Raw genomic sequence first — 19,787 nt, 5'->3', positions numbered from 1 at the left:
GTATGAAATACACCCTACACATACACGACCACTTAGTTTCAATTTCAACTGTTTTGTCATAGGCTAAAACCTGGCAACCCAAAACTCAAATAAGGAAGCGGGTGCCAACTGCGCAGCCTGAGTCTCGTCGTAAGCAAGCGGGCTATTGAATGGCCTACTCCAGAACTAGCTGTTGTGAAATTGTTGGGAATTTAATTGATTAACACATCACATAAACTGTTATTGAGTGTTGTTGATACACTGAACTGAACAAATCTGACAGCAAGCAGCTTTGGAGTTTTAGAAGTCGGCTGCAGGCAGGCAGCTGGTGGATACATAACTGGCATGCGTAAGGTAATGGTAAGGTAAAGCAACAACCGAAATGCAGTGTTGAACGTGTATGAAACGTATTAAATATGCAAACACAGATCCGGTATAAACACTACCCCCCCCCCCCCCCCGAAAAAAAAAACCTCCCGTTTTTGGAAAGCTAAATGTTGACAGGTATGCGCTATTGACTGCATTTATTTATTTGTTAGCCTACATGTATGTCTTGTGAAGTAGCCTAAAGTAGGCGAACATTAATTTTGGCTACATAATATTGATGCAACCACGTTACTTATCATTAAAATTAGGAATTTGCGGGTGGGGTCGGGTTTGGATCAATGTTAAACGCATATATTGTCAGGTTGGCGGATTGGCTCACTAAAATGAAGAAAAAGAAGAAAAAAAACAGACCCGCGCATAGGCAAATTGTGTCCCCGGAACATAATCTGACAGCAGCTTTGGAGGGAGGCAGCAGGTGTAACCGGCATGCGTAGGCTATCTCTTTCGGTAAGGTAGGCCAACTTGGCTATAGATCGGCCTCAGCTTGTTTTCTAAACGTAGGCCTAACATGCAATTGAAGAGAGGATGGTCTATTAGGCTAAACAATGTGAAAAAAACTGTCTCGATTGACAGCCTTAAGGACCACTAATAGGCTAGCCTATAACATGTCAAGTGTTCTTTGAAATCCCTCCCTGCCAGTCCCCTAGACCTGCACAAGTCGGCTATAAAGTCGCAGGCTGTGCCTTGTTTGGAGAACAACCGATTGAAAAGTGGAGGACGAACAAGAAAGGTTTACTGACAGCTATGACTTATTCAGCCTAGCTCAGATTGTAAGAACTGTCGAGAACAATATGAATCTTTGAGAAGACATAGGTCTATTTGGATGCCTTGAAGAGATGGATCACGCAGGTAAGAAATTGAATCCAAAATTTGTGTTTTCAGCGGGTATAGGCCTGGCCTACTATGTCACAGCTACTGATGAGAACCTGTAAAGCCGGCAGAACTGTAATCTAACACAAGACAGAGTGAAATGGGGGCACAGACAGAGGCCCCACAATGGGGCGTCACTAGATCTCGAGCTGCACTGGGGCAGAAGACCCCCAGGGGGGTACGGGGGCATGCTCCCCAGTAAGAAATGTTGTATATTTTAATGTTTAAATGTATCAATCTGGTACACTTTGAAAAGAAATCCAGTGGTTAAAATTGATTATTTGTATCTCCTTTCACCTAAATTCTGAAAATCTTCCCACCTGACCATCTCAGAATTTCTTGAAAAAATCTAGTAAGATGATACACTTCTTAATAGGACAAATACAAAATATTAGGTCTTTACTGGTAGTTTAGTCGTTTTTGGGCATTTTTTTGGCATCAAATGCTGAAAAGCCATTTTTAAACAGCAATATCTGGAAAACTCTCTCACTTGTAGCCTTCAAATTTTCTACAGTCAATACGTGTTACCAATAGCATCCAGACATGAAATGTCAGGGATGTAGCTCAAGTATAACCTAGAATGGTCGGTACTTAAACTTCTTCCAAATTGGAGAAAAAAAATAGCACATTGAAGACTTGTTGAGCCCCCAGTTTTTCAGATAGAAGACTTAGATTTTACAGTAAGCACCTCTGGCACCAGGTTAAACACTGTACAACATTTGGTCACTCTTAGATGATTAGTTTCCCAGATTTTAAGGCTCAAAAATGGAACAAAACACATCTTCGCCCCACTTAAGAGCCATATTCCAAAAAACTGAAACAGGTATCAGGTCCAAACTTAATTTTTGAAAGATCAAATTCTTGTTGAAATCATATAAAAAAATTGGGAGGGTGTTCAGCCTTATTTTGTCAAAATAGTACATTTCAGCACTCCATGAAATTATGCAGAAGGCCTAGTGGTCACCTGTGTTGTTCAGCTAGTTAACATAATATTTAGCTAATTATTTTGGCCATCTATACATGCTATATATTCCTTTTTCAGGATAGTCTGGGACACAGCACTTCAATTCTGGGGCACGTGTCCCAGTAAAATGGCCCCTAATGAGCAGCTGACAGTGGATCTCGTACCAAGAAGTGGCAGTTCAGTCCAGTTTAAATATATTTCAGAATAGGCCTACACGAGCAAACAAAAAGTGATTGAACTGTAGCCCATTTTAATTTTGAATGGTGTTAGGGACACGAACATTGTGGTTATGTAGGTGTTATCACCAAACTATATCATATCCCCAAGTAAATTTCCCCAAGTAAATAGCCTCAGAGTGACTGTCATCAGCAATTGTATAAAATTAGTTAGGTTGATGCACAGGAGATAGGCCTAACATTAAATCACTGACCTCAATGTCAAGCTCATTTCAGGTTATTTCTAATAGTCTAGCAATTTCATTTGGTCTAATATTGGCTTATTATTTGCATGCTGTTATTGCTAGTTTATTCTACAATTAAATTAGTTACCATTTCAACTCGTAAAGGGTAATGTGTGATGACACAGAAGGTTGCAGTTTGGTGAGCTAATTCCTTTTTATAGGCTGTAGTTTTGCCCCTTGAAAACCCCCGTAGGCAACAGGGCATCTCGTCTGTCTCATCCTTTAAACTATTACTTACCTAAACCTGGCTGTTTTCTTTAAAAAAAAAGAAGAAAAAGGAAAAAAAGAAACATATATCCATCTATGGGGAAACAGATTGTGTATCAGGGTTTGTTGTTCTAGTGTTTCAGTTCACTGATATGAATGAGTCTGATGATCCGTCAGGTCTAACTAGCCTACTTTCAGAAAAATTAAACTGAATTTATCTGAAGTTATCCAAAACTTATTTTGAAGAATTTAACAAAACTGCCAACACGAGCCTATAAAAACTTTCAAAACCTATAAAAAACCTTTTGTTTGTTTCATTTGTCTTAGCTCTCCCCTACAAAAATTTAATATCAAACATTAAGGAGGTAGTGGCTTGTAGTAGCTTGCAGTGGTGAGATACATGTCAAAATATAAGAATTTTTATAATATGCTTTTTGTATTTTTATTATTTCAAAATTAAATCAATGCAAGTATTAATACATGAAATTGTGGCAGATATGGGTAGCCTAGACTCTGCTGAAAAAAACAAACAATATATAGCTATGTGTATGGCACTTGACCAGGATAAATGCTTCTAACTAAAGGTAGTGGAAATGCCCTTAAAACAGTCTAGGGCTCTAAGGGTTAAACATACGCTCATAAATCTTAAATAAACAACTGAATTTGCTTAAACAGTGTTTCCCATACATTGACTAATCTGTGGCGGGGCTCCACAAAATAAAAATCGGCCGCCACAGATTCATATTCTATGTTTAATTTAATTTAATTTAAATTAAATATAAGGTCAAATCCTTGCATTCCCATTGAGCTGCGCTTTTTACGCACGCAGCCTTTCCTTGCCCCGCCCCGCTCTCTCTCGTAGCCCGCTGCCATTCCTCTGCATGTACATTTAACAAAATATTCACGATTGTTGAAGGATTGTTGTTGCCACATAGAAGCATTGCATAGAAGACGTCTGGCTAAATTGCTATTAAATCCGCTTAGCATCGTGACCATGCTGCGCAAATTTGTTCAAAACTGCTGCATTGAAGTGAACTCTGCTAAGGTCTTATCACAACATAGTAGGCTACATTGAAGAGACTAAACTAAGTTAAGTTATGAAATCAAGCAGTATCTCAAAGCTAACGTTAGAATACTGTACGTGAACCTTTATTTTAACTATGTAGAAAACGTTATGAATTGCATCCACACATCAGCAGCCTTTGAACTGTGTTACAATTGCAAGGGTTCCCTCAAACGTCTTAAAGTGACAGGCACTCAATTAGACCTATACACTACCCCCCTTTGTCCAAGTCAGCTACCGCCACAAATTGAATCCAATTCTGTGGGAAACACTGTTAAAAGTCACTTTTTAAAGAGGGATTATGCAAAATTATTGTACATGAAGGTCCACATGGACTACAATTGAATACAAAGTGACAAAATAAGTGATGAGATGACAGGACCACCAGTGGCCAACTCTGTTGCAAACTTTTGGTCCGTTCATGCCACCTCGGAATATTACGCCCCTGATCCACTAGCGATGCGAATTCCCCAAATCGCGACGCTACCCTCCATGAAGACGCTTTGATGGGCGTTCCCTTTTGTAGATGTGTGGAAACGGCAGGGCAAGAGCAGGTAGCCTAGTAAAACAACCAAACAAAATGTTTTCCTCCACTATTTTGAAATCACCGAGGGAAAGTCACATCTATAAATTAGTTTGCAAGTTGGGCGGTCATTTCAATCATGAAGTTGTCCCTGTAGGATTCTAGCCACACATCATACAAACACGGGAATGTAGACACTGCTATGATGGTGGTAGTGGTATATCTCACAAACACTTTACTCAACACATAGCAAACAATCAAAATAAACAGCAGACCTTACAGGACATGAGGATATGAAGCATGCCTCTGTACAGTAAGGTGTTCTTGAGTAATCTGGTTTGGAAATTGAATCAAATTTTTACATGGTATCCAACTTTGCTAAAATTCTAATGTAATAGCAGCTAGTGCTGGGACGGTATGGATGTTTTCTTACCGCGGTCGGTAAGAAAGAAATTACCGCGGTTTTGCGGTATACCGATTTATGAATTTTGTTATGGATTTTGTGCCGCCATCAGCCATCATAGCCAATTAAACTTTAGACAGCCGCAGCAACTTCAAAGACCACTGGACCAAATGCTTCAGACATGAAAGAAATAAGCAGTTTATCAACAAGGCTATCACGATTTTAGAACTGTTACGTTCATGACGCTTATGCTAATGTTACAACAGTAAGTGTCCTTGTCCAGCCGTGACCCACTGGTTAGCACTCTGGACTTGTAACCGGAGGGTTGCCGGTTCGAGCCCCGTCCAGTGGGCCGCGGCTGAAGTGCCCTTGAGCAAGGCACCTAACCCCTCACTGCTCCCCGAGCGCCACCGTTGAAGCAGGCAGCTCACTGCACCGGGATTAGTGTGTGCTTCACCTCACTGTGTGTTCACTGTGTGCTGTTTGTGTTTCACTAATTCACCGATTGGGTTAAATGCAGAGACCAAATTTCCCTCACAGGATCAAAAAAGTATATATACTTATACTTATACTTATATAGTAGGCTACCGCACGTTTTAATGGCTGTGTGGCTGTTGCAGGCTTCAAAACCCATCACTGAATTATGTCTATATTTTGCTGGTGCTAGCTAAACTCAAACTGACTTTCACAGTGACAGCCATACAAAGATGCCAGAGAGAGGCAGCTAAGTTAGTCATGACAAACGGGACAATGCTAATGTTAAATATATTACACTTTCATATTTTTATTTTGTCATTTTCTTACATCAATATGATCGTCACTGACATCAAAACATGGTGGATGCACATCAATACCATCTCATCTAATGAGAACAGACGCGGACACTTGTTAGAATCCATGACTCCAGAGGCACCCCAACTCCTCAGCTGGTCAGTCAACAGCGTGTGTAGGCTAAACTCAAAAATATCGGAGAAATGTCAATAGGGACCTAGCCATTTAAGTGTGTCAAAATAAAAGTCTAGTCTTCATGTATTCACTAACACTGTATTATTTCATGGATGAAGGTAATACTGTAGCAGATGTCTCTAAGAATTGCGGCCGGCCGCGGCCGTTACATGAGAATATAGCACGGCCTTCGACAGCCGCTATGGGGTATAGAGGGTTAAGGCATAAACAAAGAAATTTACAAAATGACAATTGACACAAGACAAACGATGACGGATAGAGCGGCGTAGGCTAATCGCCAACGTACCCGAGACACCTAACAGTAGATATACAAGACAGACGGCAAACAAAAATGAACAAATAATAAAATAAATAAATAAGAAATAAAAAAATATTAATATTTTTAAAAAAAGTCTGTGTTAACATAGTCCAACTCAGTCCAGTGGCAATGATAATGGCGCACAGCTGTGTCTTCAGACCAACCCGGAGGATTTAACGTTAACGTTAGGCCTTGTAGGCTGCTGCAGTCTGGAGATCACTGGAACCATAACAGTCTGAAGTCGTGGGCGATCTTACAGATCAGCAACTCGGTGGACTTTTGACAACGACAGTTTGCTCTGTGAGATTGAGTTCTTCAACTTTAACGGTAACCTTAGTCCGCTCAATCCAGACTCTAGGCAGTTGGCATGGCAGCTCGCAGGTCAGCAGCAGCTCGGCGACCGCGGCAGATCTTTCGCAGAGTAATCTTTTCCCGAGAAAGTGCAGCCCCGCTCACGGATGGATGGAAGAATGTCAGCCCAGGGCAAAAGCTAATAGCCATAACAAATTCCCAATGGACCAACGTTAACGACATCAGCCGACTTGGAAGCAGTAGAAGGGACTAAGAATAACATGAAAACTATGAAACTACGAAAATAACGTAAATAAAGAGAATACATTTAACTAGACAAATTAATACAAAAAATGAACATGACATTACATAAAATTACGAACATTACATTAAAAAAACCTAGCAACCTATACCGTTACATGTCATCAGAGGACGTTGCTAGCTGTAGTTAATGCGACAAGTGTTTCTCACTTCCAAGAGGTCATTGCCAGCTACAGTAATATCAGAGAGGATTAAAGCTAGTAATCAAGGGTCTTTGGTAATATTGAGTGGTAAAAAAGGTTCAGCTAATTTTGCTGCTGCTGGATTTGAATTTCGGACATGGTTTGCTGTCAAATCTTGTCACAGGGTAACAGACATGGAAATGTGTAAACATGCGCGACTATTGGGAAAATCAGCAATAATGATGTGATGTTAACATTTGCAAACTTAGCGATTTTTGGCGATCACTGGTCACAGTTCTCTCTTAAAAGGAATATATGTGTCTCATCCACAGATGTTTTGCTATGCAGCACTGTGAAGTGAATGGATGCAACCTTCATGCAATGAATTCTTTGAGTGCTATGTACCAGCATTTACAACATTCCTGTAATTGGCAGACATCTGTTCAGGCATTAACTCTTGCTGAGAGACTGGGTGGTAAGTGCGACATAGAAACCAAATCACACACATAGCCTACATTATCACACTATTCCAGTTAAATGAACATAAGTACTGTTTTAAGACATCATTCTAGAGGCTCGCTATGGTTCTCAGCACCGGAAACAGCGTCGGAGCCGCACAGCATTCACAGCACAACAGTTAGAAGCATTGGAGAGGATATTCCAGAAGACCCACTACCCTGATGTTGTCATGCGTGAAAGACTGGCCATATGCACAAATCTGCCAGAGGCACGTGTTCAAGTAAGTAACCCAATTTGACGTTTTAATTTGACATTAATTGCACTTACATATTAGTTTAGGTCATTCATTTAGGTCAAGATTTGCTGAATGTTTTCCTACCTGAAGGCACACGGCATCCAGAGGTGGTTAACAAATTGTTTAAGTCATATACTGTATGATGTTTTTTAATGAGGTCTTTCCCATTTCACATCTAAGCCACATTCATGCTGCATTGCTATCAATTGTATTACCAATGAAATACCATTTAAATAAAAAAACATTGAGTGACATGACACTGTCATGACACATGAACCCTAACCCTAAATGTCACTTAATAACAGAAGCGTTATGTCATAAACGTTTGATTTCAAAGTCAGAAACTAGTGCTATTTCAGTCCATTGGCTGCTGTTATAGAAATGTATTACGTCTCGCGCGCACGCAGAACGTATGCTCGGCGTCGGTGTCACTTCGGTGTGTTCCGCGCCAATTTTTTGACCCACTAAAGGAGATGGGAGCCGACTGATCAGTCCGACTGCTTTTCTGCCAACGGTCAGTCGTTAGGTTGGTGTATCCCGGCCCTTAGACGTTTCACTGAACGCCTAGCCTAGAAATCTAGATGCACCCTAGTATGGGGGGTTTTTCCTGCCATTAATACAATTAAAATGAAAACAGTGAAATTAAAATGAAAATCTCGTTTTGCCATTTAATTTTCAAAGTGTCAGTGCAATTATCCTGCCAAATTTAAAAAATAAAATGAAATATATACATTTGGCTTTTAATTTTCCTGACAAACACGATACATTTGTGACAAAAATAAAAATAAATTGAAAACGTCTATTTGTCATTTCATTTTCATTACCATCCTGGTATATTACTGCCGAAAATGAAAATGTTAGTTGGAAAATGAAAATGCAAACTTCACTTTGACTTTGCCTTTTCCTGACAATGCGCACAATGTATGCCAAAATGATAAATAAAATGAAAACTGACACCTGCTTGCGATTTATTTTCCCATTTCTCGATTTTTATTTTCATTTTCAAGTTCACAACATGCAAATGAGCTGGATTGTTAATGAGATGTATGTGGGTGGTGCTCTGGTGACGACAAATTAAATGCGCCTACCATGATCATGATTTAGCTTTAGATCAATAAACGCGGTTGGTTGACGGCAAGATGGCAGCCAGATCGGTCCAAGACGAGGCCGTAGCGGCCCTAGAGTCCCCTTGTATCACACGAGGCCGGCCCAGGCAGGATATCCCTGCCGAGATGATTACAGCTTATGTGCAGTTAGGAATGACAGCAACAAAAATCGCGAGCCTGCTCAATTCATCGGAGAGGCATTAACTTTGGTTGGTATCATTATCATATTGTCAGAGCATTTTGTTTTAAATTGGGCTTGATTTTCAAAAAGCCCGTTTTCATCTTCTCATTTCACCACGTGGACAGTTAATAGGATTTTTTTACATTTTACCATATATCATTCTGTATGTGAGGATCATCTGTCCAAAATGCGGGCTTGTTGCTTAGTTTCTTTATTGAGATAAGATTTTTTGAAAAACATTGTCTATAAATCCACTGAATTTGTACTGGATCTGCAGTACCACTTTGCACCACATGTGGTGCTCTTTTAATACAATGGAAGTCAATCTAAGAGTAAGAGAGTCACTTGTTTGCTGCACATATCCAATCTAAACACACAGTTTATGGTTCATAGTTGAATTGCTCCAAATAATAATTGTAACATTAACAACATACTACTCATACATAAATCTTATTTACAGGAAATAAACTGATCAAGTAAATTATAAACACATACGACTGACTGGTCATCATACATGCAGCAAGAGGATTTAGTATAATTGCCATCTTTGTAACGAGTTTTCAACACCAGCTTCAACCTATCAGTGCCTATGTGAGTACTTTAATAATTACTAGCCACCTGGTTAGGTCCTCTGTGAAACACAGACAAAGAGCATCAAGATGGAGATCAGTGCTTTGTCTCCATGTGATCTGGGAAAGAAGTTGGAAAATTAATGTAACAAAGGAACATATAAAGAAAAAGAGGTTTCTAAAATTCAATTCATTGTCAGATGCAGAAAAATCAATACTAAGGAGTTATCTTCTTTTTATGAATGCCTCTTGGATCCATACAAGCCCTCATACCTTGTTATGAATACTTCCATGTGATGGAAACACACATGGTCATCTTCATCAAGTGAAATACCTAATCTCAACTGAAGTAACGCTTCAATCTGACAATGCACTGAATTTTAAAAACCTCTTTCTCTTGAATATGTCCCTTTATTACATTAATTTTCTTGTTGTGTGTCCTGTGTTGTCAATGTTGTTGGCATCTGGCGGTGCTTTTTCTGTGTATGCGTTTTAGACATCCTGCTGCACACTAAATTTCCTTTTCTAAGGATAAATAAAGTGAAACTTGAACTTGAAAGCGAGTAACATTTGCTTAATTCAAGTCAAAATTATCTTGCTGAAAAGGTACAAGGTAAGTCTTTTTATTTTTGATCTTAATATAAGATTTATAACACTTGGTTAGGTATGTAGTTTTTGCAGTGTAATGGTGTGTGTGTATTCAATGAAACTTGGCATACCCCCAGAGGCTATCAGGGTAATCATACACATTAACCCTTAGAGCTCGATTGTCGCAAAGTGCGTGAAAAACACATCCATTCTTCTCTGTTACATTGCTCTGCAACTATTAGTTGCAGCGAGATATTGCGTTAATTGCGTAATTGCTTTTCAACGAGACTTAGCACTTGTCTGTATGATCAAGTACGCACATTTTAAAAAATCCTGAAATCAAATTGCATCATATTTACAGTCTATACTGCTTTGCTTTCACCTGCGCACCCATTACTCTCGTTTGAATTACTCGCGAACCTGTGATCGCATAGATATGGCAGGTATGTCAGATGAAAAAGGAGATAAAGTTAATTGATACCAAGTACATCGATCCTTCTGGGTTATAAAAACAGACGAAATGACGGCAAAATAATAACTTCATATAGCTCCACTTACCCCACATTTTTGTGTATTTTTGTGCCAAAGCATTAGAGATGCGTGGATGGGCTATTATTTTATCCGAAACACAACACAAAAATCATCATCTGTCCATCCAACTGCACCAATATTTTTTGACCAATTTTCAAAACCGCACCCGCCCGCCATCTGCTGGTTGTTTTAAGGTCTATAGGCGATGCAAGGCGCTCTTGCCTGTTCTAGAAAAGAGACTGATCCAATGCAGCAAAGATATTTAAAAGCTAAAGCCCCTATAGTAGTAGCAGTGTTGGGGTAGTTACTCAAAAAAAAGTTATGAGTTACAAGTTAGTTACCTCTAACTTGTAACTCATTAGTACAAGTTACTTGTTACTCGTTAGTCATTTTGTAAAGTAACTTGTTACTCGTTACTTTACTTGGTCTCTAACCAGGGTGCAATATTCAAAGAGCTAGGCTACATTGTTAATATTCGCAATTTCAGGTTCAGTACTGGTCAGCTAAAAGTAGCCTAGGCCTACTTTCACACCGAACAATAGCCTAGGCCTATATTCATTTTGTCACCTTTGATAAATTTACATTTTATTTACTTTTATTTTACCGTTATGTGTGTGTGCTTTAACATCAGTAAAGCTTTGGGCATCATTCAGCATTTTGTTCTTCCATCGGAAATGACTCCTCTACATTTGCTGCCTGCATCCTTTCTGTTTTTGTTGTTTAGAAAACGTTTTATACTATGGCCTTGAAGTCTTGAGTTAACGCATTAGGTAAACATTGTTTGCTGGTAACCCGCCTCAAATAGTCTACACTGTACGATGCAGAAATGCGCACTTGGCCAAACAGGTGCTTTCTCTTCGTCCTCATAAATTAAACTACAGGTTCGGTAGAGATGTTTGAATAAATTAATGTTTTGCGATTGACAACGTGATTGACAACTTGTGATAGGCTATACTAACTTTGCAAAGTTAGCTTAATGCATCAATTGTGAACAAAGTTGTGTAGGCTACACAGCACCAGTTGTAGTCTGCATAAGCAGTCCTTGCACAAACTGTTTTGATTTGCATGGGGGCAATTCCAAGCAAAGGTCATCCTTACCATGGAAAAAAAAAGTTGTGCATACGCAAATAGAACTGTTGTTAAAATCTTCATTTAGGTCTATATTTTATTGTTTGTAACTGATCTGATTGATTTTGATGGAGAATTACACTCTTTTTACATCCTAAATATGGTGTGCAACCATACAGAAACAACATTTTTCACATGGTAATATTATACATATTTAAAAAAAGTGGATAAATGGACCCAAGGTTCAAACAAATTGTGTCATTTAACAAATTCCAGATTGACAAGGGAATGGTAGAGTAATGTCTATGCTCAGCTTGCCTTTAAGAGCACAACTCCTTACATTTGTAAGGCTTTTGTTTTTAAGTCAGCAAGTTCCATGGCCATGTCACATCCATAACGTTTTATAGGAAACGTTTATGCTACACATACAGTGTTGATGCGACAATGTCCATAGTGTCTGTGCAAAACTGATTTATATCAATGTAAAGTGTGATGACCAAATTGTGCCCCTTTCTTACTTTTAAAACCCTTAATGGTGCGTTATGGATGTGACGTTATGGATGTTACATAATGTGAATTTACAAGACTGGAGATTTTGTTATACCTCAAAGCCGATAAAACGTCTGTTCTAGTGGCATGTCAGTTTCAACGCATTTCACCTTAGTGTTTAGGCCTACAATTGACATTTCAAAGATTATTACAGTAGGTTGATCAAAACCACAAGGCCTTGCCTAACTATTAGCAAAACAAACATAATATTAAAATACCTCCAGTGATTAGCCTAGCCATAGCCTATTTTCAAGTGGCCTAATAACGAAAATCTGAGCGATTATCTTCCTGTAACTGTCATACTGTTGTTGTACAGTAACTGGATTATCGTGTTAGCTGGTGAAGATGGCTGACTTTGCAGCTGGAGTTAACATAGCAACCTCATTCTGTTGCAGATCTGTTCAGCCTGCCGCTCACGTCTGCTTAACACAGTTTAATTTTAATTGTGACGCGATATGCCAGCATTTGAAGTGTCAGGTCCTTTGTAGATAATACCCACAGAGTAACATTAGTAACGGTAGCAATAAACTAGATGTACCGCATAGCGGTACAAAATATGACCGCCTCTCAGTCCTGCATATTCTTTTCGCAAAAATAAATCGCGCTTGTCAATTTGTCTCCATCTCCTACTCCTGCAACTCATGTGCATGTAAATGAGTGTGTGCATATGTGAGTTTGCTTTTGTTTATAAGAGTGTGTGTGGTGTGTGTGTGTTTGTGTGTGTGCATGTGCATATGCGTGCCTGTGTTTGTGTGTGTGTGCGCGTGTGCGTGTGTGTGTTTCCATGCGCACATACGTATGCGTGCCTGTGTGTGTGTGTTTATGTGTCTGCATTCATGTGGGTGGGTGTTTGTGCATGTGTGTGTGTGTGTGTGTGTGTGTGTGTGTGTGTGTGTGCTTGCCTGTCTGTATGTGTTTATGTGTGTGTGTGTGCTTGCCTGTCTGTATGTGTGCGACTGTGCGTGTGCATGTACTTTATGTGTGCAAATCACAAATGAGTGGGTATGGGTTAGGTTGATGTGGGCTCTTGAGACTAACATACCATAAATATTTTGTCATCTTGGGTGCAACGGTTCAGGTAGGGCTAGTTATTTAGGGAAGTGGCCACCAAGTTTCATGTTCCCTGGTGTTTCAGTAACCCGGGAATCACTGACCAAAATTGATGACGGTAAAAAAAAAATAATATATATATATATATATATATATATATATATATATATATATATATATATATATATATATATATATATTATATTTTAAATTACTTGTTGTCCTGATTCTTCCTGTGGATCTTATTGGGCACTGAGGAAGCAATAATTTCATCGCTAGTTTTTCATGATTACTATTTCAATTGTTTCATATCAAAATTCACTACTTAATTATGTGTTTTATGTAGTTTGTCGAGGACTGGTTCAGACACGTCACATCCATAACGTGAAACCGTCACATCCATAACGCCAGTATTTCCTACATAATGCATTACGAAAATGACGCATAATTTCAAAAACACACTTTTTGTGTTCATTCAAGTCTCCTTCATGCTACATATATCATAGGTTCGGCAGTTTCCTTCAAAATTCACAGAGTTTGTAGAAAACCTGTAATCTCTCACAAAAGTGTGTCCATTTCATGTCACATCCATAACGCTGATAAAATGCCTTGTATTCTTAGGATGAAATTGATTATATGAAATTTGAGGATTTCTCAGCATTCAGAGGACAGAGGTTACATTAAAAGTTATGCAAATGAATTCACTGATACTAATTTTGCCCCCACTCTAAGGCATTTTGTTTACCAATATGAGTCCAATTGTCACATCCATAACGCTGGAACTGCCCATATAGGTGTGGGCTTAAGCCAACCTGTTTGAGGGAGAGCGATGCAGGAAGAGAATGCGTGCTCTACCATGTGCACTAATAATGTATGTAGTCAGAAGAAGCTACAGTAAGAAACACTAGTAGCTACCTACCTAGCTAGCCTCTGTGATGGTACTTCAGACTTTGGTTGCTACTATTCACAACTACCATCATCATTATCATCTAGTTTCCAAGGTGTGTGCACAGGTAGATAGATAGATAGATAAATGGATATATAGATAGATACTTTAGTCATCCCGAGGGAAATTTTAATAATTTAAACAGTTTAGTTAGCTGGCTAGCTAGCTAGGAGCTGGCTGAGTTTGTGTAATTTCCTTAAGTGGAAAGAGATTTTGTTAAGGCCTTAATAGATATCCTTTGTTTGAAAATAAATCGTTTCTATTCTTTCCTCTTAATTCCATGTGTTGCAACTCTCACTGGTAACTTTAACTTATCCAGCAAACTATTAAAAATTCACGACTGTAACAAAACACTGCAACTCTCGCTTGCCCTCGAACTAGTCCATCTTCCTGTTTCCGCCTTGTCGCGCTCGTCTGAAAAAAAATGAGTGGTGCGCTACCTCGCGCTACCTGGCTTCAATCCTGGCGCGCCAGCAAGATCTACGTCATTTTGACGTCACGTTGTCGCGCTACCGGTCGGGTGCGTCGAGTATGTAGAAGCCCTTAGCATTTTCTGATCATTAAGGCTACTTTCACAAACTCTTAGTCAGCTGTATATCCTCTGATTTTAATATTTACCGATATCTAGGCGATATTTGTAACATTTATTTAGTATTTGGCCTGTTATGAAATCATGTAGAAAAATTTAAACACATTGTGAAACTTAAAACCCAAATTTGGAGACATGCATGTCGAAATTTGCTGCAAATTCAAAACCGGATTACTCTGGAACAGTTAACTGTACAGCTTTACACCTTTGTGTTCGGTAAGGTCTGCTGTTTATTTTGATATATGGTTTGTCATGTGTTGAACGAAGGGTTCGTGAACTATTCCACCGAGATGAATAGTTAGGGAGATCAGACGCAGAACCTAGAATTTATGATTCAATTTAATCATATTAGGCCTATTTACTTGTCTCGCGAACCGTTCACCACGGCTAACATCGTTTAAACGCTGAGAAAAAGCTCTTTCATTTAATGTGGTACTTGTGATGTCTGTATAATGAGTAGGCTACTTCGCGAGTAGTTCAACTGACATGAATGGGTGAATTTGGACGCACTTTCTTGCTTGCCGTGCGCGGTCACTTTCTCCACTGCGTAAAAGACTAAATTAATTTGCACTGTGAATGCTAAGATTATTTTGACAGGCCATAGGCTAATAAAATACACTATTAGTCGGACGCAAACCAGAATATTGAAAGGAGACAACAAGGCCACAGTGGCCTGTAAACCTCTGATTTTGAAAGGGGCATCACGGCCAACGCAAGGGGCAACGACGGCCGTGAAATTCCTACCCTGATGTAGGCTGATCTATATTTTAAATAGACCAAAGCAATTACTGCATGCTGCTATGGAAACAATAAGTCAATATATTAGAGATATTGTGAGTAACGCAGGGATGGACGTTAATTACTGGAATTTTAATTGTAATGCGTTACCTTACTTCCTTACCCAATAACTAAATTACAGTGACGCATTAGGCTACTTTGTAACTCGTTACCCCAACACTGTCCAATACTGACAGCTGGGCTCATAGTTTGCAGGTTTGCTTGTGGCCTACCAAGGCGCTGCAACAAGACGCGACATGGGAGATGAATCATCGGTCAACTTGCACTGTATTCTACTTTCTTATTGCACACTGGAGAGAGAAAAATGCTGGTAGGCTACCATAGGCTACTTAATTTAAACTTTCTGTTACCTTTAGTATGTAGGTGTGTAACAATATTTTACAATGTATATATATATTTTTATTTGATTAGTTCAACCGCCACCCGCCCGAATTTAATTAAAATATTATTTTCCGTCACGTCATCCGCCCGATCTGCGGATTATCCGCAGAGTCCACGGCTGTAACCACCAACCGCGCATCTCTACAAAGCATGTTCGTAATCCAATGCTATCATATGTTTCTCTATGGCAAAGCATGTTTAAAATCCAGTTTTGAGATCCTAGCAAATTCCTGCATTGCATCCCATTTTGTTCGACAAAGACTTTTTTGCCTTTACTTTGTTCATTGCAATGCAGTAAAAAGTTGTTGTAGAGAATCATCATGAGTGCACACACAGGCTAACACACAAGCTCGGGTCAAGTCAGATCAGTTTGTGTAACAGATATGGAGCGCAGAAAGGTAATTTGTCATCACTAAATAAAAAAATGCCATTTATTTCTGTAAGGCACACACCACATCTTTCTGTAAATTGCTCAGCCCTGGAGTCCCGCTCCACCATGGTTCTTATATTGCCAGATTCAGGAGAGTATATGGCCTACACATACATGAAAGTCATGTCCAGCTAGCAGCTTGCTGTGGTGAGATACATTTCAAAATGTAAGAATTGTATAATACGCTTTTTGTCTTTTTAAAAATCAAATCAATGCAAGTATTAATACATGAAATGGTGGTAGATCTGGGTAGCCTAGACTGTGCTGACAAGAAATATATATATAGCATGTGTGAATGGCACTTACAATGACCAGGATAAATGCTTATAACTAAATGTAGTGAGAATGTGCTTTTAACTAAAGGTAGCAAGAATGCCCTTAACATAGTCCAGGGTTGAATTTGGTGCAGCTCAGAACATATCAACCAAAGATAGTGGCGATAACATAATTTTGCATTTAATTCACACATTCAAATAAATTCTAGGAAATTAATAGCATACACGCTTGCCAATTGTGTAGAGGGTATAATATTGGTCTATTTCTGGGATAAAACTGCTCTGATCTTTCCTTAAACTTCATCTGTGTCAAGACTAAGCTAATATACAGGTGCCCTCTAGTGGTTGATATGAAAACTTTTGACAACCCTTCAACTGAGATCAAGGTAAATCGCAGTAGCAGATTAAACCAGAGGTGCTGATGACAAAGCAATAGGGAGTAAGAAGTCACGTGACGTATTTGTCTTAACACGAGTTTAAAACTGTGTTAAACTCTAAAAAGTGGCTAAGCTAGCAACAGAGAAATTGCCCTGAGAAGTTGGATTTGAGCGTATGCACACTTTAAGATCAAATCTGTGTAAGAATGTTTTAGGCCCCAGATCACTTATTTATGTGACGAGCAACTATTGTTTTGTTTTTTTTATCTCTAGGTATGGTTTAAAAATCGCCGTGCTAAATTTCGCAAAATACAGCACATTCTTCAGAAAGAGCAGTTGCCGAAGCAGAAAGAGGTAACTGCAAAGAACATTTTTAAATCAGCTGATGTGAAGAAACTGCCCTCTGTCATCACCTTTGAAAATGATTTGTCCTTTTCCTCTACATTAATGGAGGAGGAGCCTAAACACAAATCACCTACAGGCTTGAGCTCAGTAAAGCAGTCCAGGGAGTACAACAACAAGGACACCTCTTACAAGCCAGAAGAATTAACAGATAACGTCCAGTTCCCCTACTGTAAGTACAATAGTCCTTAACCAAGTGACATATTTTCTTTCATCTTCAGTGGAAAATAAATGTAAAATGTTAGGACTCATTAAATAAAAAAGAAAACCAAAATAATTTCAATAAAATTGTTCACTCCACAGCAACCTGTTTAGGTGTCAGCACTGGGATCTCTCAAATACACTCCTACACCTCTTCACCAGTCAGCCTCCTCTGCCTGCAGGAGCAGTTTTCCCAGAACACAGCCACCTCCAACAACCTGATGCATGTCCCCTCTTTTCAAATGTGTGCTCCTGTTTCCATTCCACACCTAGGAATGAATATCAGTATTCCAGCAACTCTTTCTTCCGTGCCCTGTTCTTTCATTCAATCTCTACCCCATCATTCACGATTCTGGAATGCCCAACCCCTTCAGGCCTCAGATGGGCTTCCTAACCATCAAACCACCAGCATTGAAAACTTGTGTCTTAAAGCCAAGCACCACACAGTAGCTCTTGGTTTGGACACTCTATCCAACTAAGTGCTATCTGGTGTCATGGTCTGACCAGGAAAATCACATCCTTCGAACACTGAATGCAAGACTAAGTTGGCCACTGTTTTGTGTTGGTCCTTATTCATCAAAGATCTACATTTCCCAGATATCTTTGTGAACACACAGATCTCACAGAATATTTTATTAGAATTAGAATTAGAATCGTAAGTTCAAATTGTGTTCAAATAAAAAAAATGGCTTAGGTAAATGGGCAATTATAGTAGATTGTGCACTTGTATGAGATCTTAAAGGTGCCCTGCCACACGTATTTCATTACTTTGTGGTAATGTCTGAAGTTCTACCATGGACTCTAAAATTTTTTGTCGAAAACATAACTTGGTTACCTTGTTTCAAGCCATTCTAGCGTGGTATAGAAAGCCTGCAGGAAGACTCAGCTCGATTTGCACCAGTTTTTATTAATATTCAACGAGCTAAGCTGCTTGACTGTGATTGGCTAACAGCTAGTCGGTTTCGTCCGTAACATGACGGCTGTTATCAACTAATTTTAGCTTCATGGCATGAACTTAGCTTGGCTAGCAAGTGCTAGCATTGTCCAAATGGGCATTAAACCTACTAGCCTAGGATAGCGAGTGCATTAAACCTGTATAACATAGCACTTCCTTGAGTTGACAATAACGTTTTACTTACGGACTGGGCACTGGTCGTAGACTGCCGCGATGGTAGCCTACGGCTCCAGGCTTACAGCAACCTTTTTGCAAAGCCTGTGACATTGTTCCAAAAAATAAACTGAAGCCATGGTCCTCAAGTCTGGATTATTGGGCAAAATGCATTGTTGAAGTTATATTCGTGCATAGCGCACAAGCCCATTGACATTCAGTCATCCTTGCATAGTATTTCAAACATATTTTTAAAAAATACAAGTAAAAACGGCTAGAACAACTGTCTGAGCTATGTGATATTTATAATTTTATTCAATTTCAGTGTCCCATTAGTAGAACTCTATGGATAATATATTGTAACAATCTGCAAGGTTGTCTCAGAATGGTTTTTATTGGTTATGCACCAAAACACACGAACACATAATTCCGGGCCAGACCTGGCCCTTATGCTCCAGCACTAAACATCTATGTGAGGCTGTATCTACAACACACACTAGTTAGACCCGGTTATGAACACTGTAATCAACTATAAACATAAACACAACAGACAGGACATACAACGTTGTCAACCCACCTGGTTTAGAACATGAACATTACACACATACACACGCTGCACAGCATCATGGGAGCACAGTCATGAACAGCTAGGCTCAGATCATTACACAGCCCCCCGAGACTTAGTCCATGTCCCCTTGACTCAAGTCTTACCCTACGTCAGTCCATGAGCCTGGCTAGGACGCGACACTGGCGTTGTGGGCGCCCCGCTGTCGCGGCGGTGACTTCCGGTGAAGGCTGCACGGTGACCGGTGTTAGAGCCACAGCTCCATTGGGGTCAGTGTCAAAGTCTCCACGACCCTCAGCTGAGGCCAGGGGTCGATACGGGGCCAGTCGATCACGGTGGAGAGCCACAACTCTCCGACGCTTAATCAGTCTCGCACGATAGACCACTGGCTAGTGAGTTTCGGGGAAATGCCTTTCTTTCTCTCCGGGCAGTACACCCAAACTTTATCGCCGGTCTGGAACTCCT

General features: G+C 39.6%; 1 protein-coding gene across 3 annotated transcripts; it reads left to right on the top strand.

Annotated features, from left to right (window-relative positions):
* The first annotated feature begins 740 nt into the window (after positions 1–740).
* On the top strand, positions 741–18,290 carry LOC121705597 (diencephalon/mesencephalon homeobox protein 1-A-like). 3 transcript variants are annotated; one of them, XM_042086671.1, is made up of 6 exons: positions 741–813; positions 7,187–7,329; positions 7,415–7,593; positions 17,320–17,400; positions 17,500–17,620; positions 17,752–18,290. In XM_042086671.1, the coding sequence occupies exons 2-6, from the start codon at positions 7,197–7,199 to the stop codon at positions 18,126–18,128; spliced, it is 891 nt and encodes a 296-aa protein (XP_041942605.1). In that variant the 5' UTR covers positions 741–813; positions 7,187–7,196; the 3' UTR covers positions 18,129–18,290. The 3 variants fall into 3 exon arrangements, with proteins under 3 accessions (XP_041942605.1, XP_041942604.1, XP_041942606.1); XM_042086670.1 differs by lacking the exon at positions 741–813 and adding an exon at positions 6,421–6,447; XM_042086672.1 differs by lacking the exon at positions 741–813 and having other exon boundaries at positions 7,241–7,329; positions 7,447–7,593.
* The last annotated feature ends 1,497 nt before the right edge of the window (positions 18,291–19,787 follow it).

This window comes from Alosa sapidissima, chromosome 3, assembly GCF_018492685.1.
Source record: "Alosa sapidissima isolate fAloSap1 chromosome 3, fAloSap1.pri, whole genome shotgun sequence".
Taxonomy (NCBI): domain Eukaryota; kingdom Metazoa; phylum Chordata; class Actinopteri; order Clupeiformes; family Clupeidae; genus Alosa; species Alosa sapidissima.
Note: the sequence above shows the minus strand (reverse complement) of the source record. Positions and strands in the feature narration are given on the sequence as shown.

Coding starts and splice junctions, on each gene's coding strand:
- LOC121705597 (XM_042086671.1), top strand. CDS start 7,197: ATGCAGCACTGTGAAGTGAATGGATGCAACCTTCATGCAATGAATTCT. Junction 7,330..7,414: donor TCTTGCTGAGAGACTGGGTG/GTAAGTGCGACA, acceptor TACTGTTTTAAG/ACATCATTCTAGAGGCTCGC. Junction 17,621..17,751: donor TAACGTCCAGTTCCCCTACT/GTAAGTACAATA, acceptor TTCACTCCACAG/CAACCTGTTTAGGTGTCAGC.